Source organism: Cyprinodon variegatus, unplaced genomic scaffold (genome assembly GCF_000732505.1).
Source record: "Cyprinodon variegatus isolate N-32 unplaced genomic scaffold, C_variegatus-1.0 Scaffold771, whole genome shotgun sequence".
Classification (NCBI taxonomy): Eukaryota; Metazoa; Chordata; class Actinopteri; order Cyprinodontiformes; family Cyprinodontidae; genus Cyprinodon; species Cyprinodon variegatus.
The window spans coordinates 359382-362720 of record NW_015151224.1 but is presented as its reverse complement, the minus strand read 5'-3'; the positions used below and the strand labels follow the sequence as shown (position 1 = coordinate 362720).

Sequence of the window (3339 nt, the reverse complement as noted above, 5' to 3'; positions counted from 1 at the left end):
ACACATAACTGAGACTGCGCCTTTTAGTACGGTGCGCCTTATGGTCGTGAAAATACGGTAATATAACATGCAATATATTTCGGCCCATGACTTTTTCAAATGAGAAATTCCACAAACACTACAAATACAATAGCATCGTCCACTTAGAAAAGAATTACTACATTGACATTTCACGGTGAATTACTTTCTATTTACTCTACTTTCTATTTTCTAATGTTAGACCCAATGTCAGTGGCTAATTCAGTCTTCGAGTCATTCCGAGATAGCCAGACTAATGTTACGCTACATAATATACTATATGATACATCGCCATACATATGGATTTTAGTTAGTTAGTTAGTACATCCACTGACTCTAAATTACCTGTGAAACATCTTCCAACAGCCGGCAAACTGCTTGTTTTTGCAGCCAAATGCTACACAAGTAGGCATTTTTACTACGCATCTCTGGGAGTGGGGAGTACCAACATGCCGGCCAGTGGCTTCACTTTTTTCTGGCAATCCAGGGAATAAATAGAGATAAGTGGGGCTGACAGGTGCAGCAAAAGGTGAAGCGAGCTGCAAAAAGTCTGATATGATTTGTTCTTTGTTTTACTCCCTCTAGTGGTCTGGAGCACTTCTATTATGTGTAACAATTTGCTCCTCCTTTTTTCACTATATGCATCATTTTCCTTGTGCGGTTGCAGGATTTTTTGTTTTTTTCGATTGTAGGTTTTTGCTTGTATTTGTAGTGATTGCAGCATCTTTTGTTTGCACCGTTTTTCTACTGCAATTTTTTTTTTTTTTTGTGCAGCACATTTCTTAATTTACTGCGCTTTTGCACAGCCATAGTTTTTGGCCTTTAAACGTCATAAAATGCAGTACAGACCAATTTAAAAATCACAAGCTGTCTTACAAGAGTAACATCCATTACTGTTACTGTGAATACTTCCATTTTGCTTAACTAACCTATAATTTATCTTCCAAACAATGCAGGAGAGCACACCTGAAGGAATGTTTCGAGACGCTAAAGAAGAACGTCCCTAACGTGGATGAAAAGAAAACCTCTAACCTCAGTGTTCTGCGCAGTGCACTCCGCTACATACAGGTCAGTAGGTTCAATGTTTTGGGGAAAAAAAGGCTGTTTTGTTCCTTTTTGTGAACCTGAATCCCTTGGTTTTCACTCTAGGAGAAACTCTGGGATATTGCTTGTGCAATTTGTACACAACTGATGTTTTGTTAACAGTTTACTGAAAGCTGGATGTAATGTATAGTCTAATACCGTCCAGTAAATTCCATGTCATAAGATTGAGGAACAATGCTACGGCTTGGTACACTTATTTTTTCATAAGCATGAGTCTAAATGGGCTGCTGCACAGAAACCGATATATTTATAGTTTGAGAACTGGATGGAGTTATAAGTCGAAAGAGTAAAGCAATCATGATTAAAGTTGAATTTATTTGGGTGAAGAATTATAGCTGGAAGGGATTGCATGGTGTTTACGTTGGGTAAAATGTTTAGAAACCCTGTAGATGGAGGACAGCCACAGTGAGTGCTGCAGTGTCTTTTTTTTTCTGCGATGAATTCATTGACATTTGAAGTTCAGTTTGCTGCGCAATGGAAAGTTAGTGAGAGGAGCTAAAATAGGCCAAGAGATTTGGGAATTAGTTCATAACGCGACCAGCAGAGAAATCACAGGGAACAGGAATCCCCCGGGAAAGCAACACAAAGGGATTAGAGGACCTATTTAGGGTGCTGTTCTGAAGAAGTATTTACCATTTAGCTAAGAAATAAACAAATACATTCTAAAAAAAAAAAAAACGGAAACTGAAATATTAGTAGTAGTGGGCATGGTAGTGGTTCTCCTGACTGGAAAGTTGTTTTAAACAGCAGTTTTATCTTTCTTTTAAGTACCTTCTTTAAGCAAGTTGATCTACACTGTGCATTAACAGGTGAGGGAGGGGCAACACTATATTATTCATTGCTACATACAATCGATGAGACCTTTGCCTCTTTCTGACATTCTAATAATTGCTAATAAATAATTAGGAAATCATTGGAGTTTATGAGTTTGAGCTTTTTAAACCTTGACAGCAGTGAGCTGCTCTTCTCAGTCTATGGCCTTTACTGGGACATCACCCTTTATTATTCATGCATTTTTGGATTTCACCTTATTTCCTTGTCATTGAAATATCTAAACCTCAGTATATTAGCATTAGCTGGCTCTGTTATTGTTGTTGATAGCGTATTAAACATTCTGTCTTATCCATGATCAAAACATATTTACTGAATTCCAGGGAGGTTTTCTTTGAAAGGGATTTAGATCATCCTGCTGCTGTTTAGATGTTCAACAGCTAGAGCCCCAAACCCTTTGTTTTTCTTTTCTTCTGCCACCTGTGCTCATAGAAACCAGTTCATGCAGTCTCCCTCTCCTTCTCTCTTAGAGCCATGTGACATCTGAGCACATGGCTACAGCAGACCCAGTGACGTCAGCGTCTCTCACCACCTCTGATCTGAGACTGCAGAGAGAGAGGGAGACAAAGACAGGTGTTAACGATGTAGCTGTGTTTCCATGGTGATAACAGGGGAATAGGTAGAGATTGGCTATAGCTATGTCAGCTTTTTTTTTCCTTCTTCATCTCTGCAGACTTGTTTTAAAAGGTTGGAGCCACATGGAGAACCTCTGTCTTTTTAGCTGTCACTCTGAAGTTAAACCTGATAGAGCAGATATTTCTCTGCCCAAGATTCATAGCAACAATCTTTTAAAAGGAAAGAATAAAAGAGCCACAGATGATGTGTGGGGGGGATGGGTGTTTTGGGGTTGAGGAATAGTGGGGATCCAAAGCACTCAGCTGGCTGACGTCCAGTCACATCATTCCTTGTCTGCGGCCAAGTCTTTACCCTTTTTTTTTAAACTACAGTCTGCTTCTGAAGCAGCCAGATCCCACGTATAAGGTTGCCAAGGAAACGGCTATGGGTGGCTGCAGTTTCCTTGGTGTTTTACCACAGGACTAATTGTGGCCGAGTTTACGTGGGAATGTCTTTGATTGATGCTTATGGGTGGACATGAACACTCGGGAACCTATAGAAGCTCAGCCTGAGAGTCTATTTATTTACTCATTCATTCATTCATTCATTCATTCATTCATTCATTCATTCATTCATTCATTCATTCATTCAAAGTTTTCAAAAGTATTCATTACCCCTGAAGTTTTCTACATTTTGTCACTTTAGAACCAGAAACCTCACAACAGTTGTGATAAATGTTGTTCTGCTGTCAGGCGAACCTGAAGTCTTGTTCAGCCTCTGAGGCATTTCCATCCACATTTATGTTTTAGCTCCATCAAACTTTTTTCATCT

At 39.3% G+C, this 3339-nt stretch overlaps 1 protein-coding gene across 2 annotated transcripts in view; it reads left to right on the top strand.

The window, feature by feature from the left end:
* LOC107098367 (max-binding protein MNT-like) overlaps window positions 1–3339 on the top strand; it is a 20254-nt gene that overhangs the window by 8971 nt on the left and 7944 nt on the right. For both annotated transcript variants that reach the window (XM_015396006.1, XM_015396005.1), the window contains one exon: window positions 975–1086. In XM_015396006.1, coding sequence (XP_015251492.1) covers window positions 975–1086 — 112 coding nt within the window. The remainder of the gene's footprint in view (window positions 1–974; window positions 1087–3339) is intronic.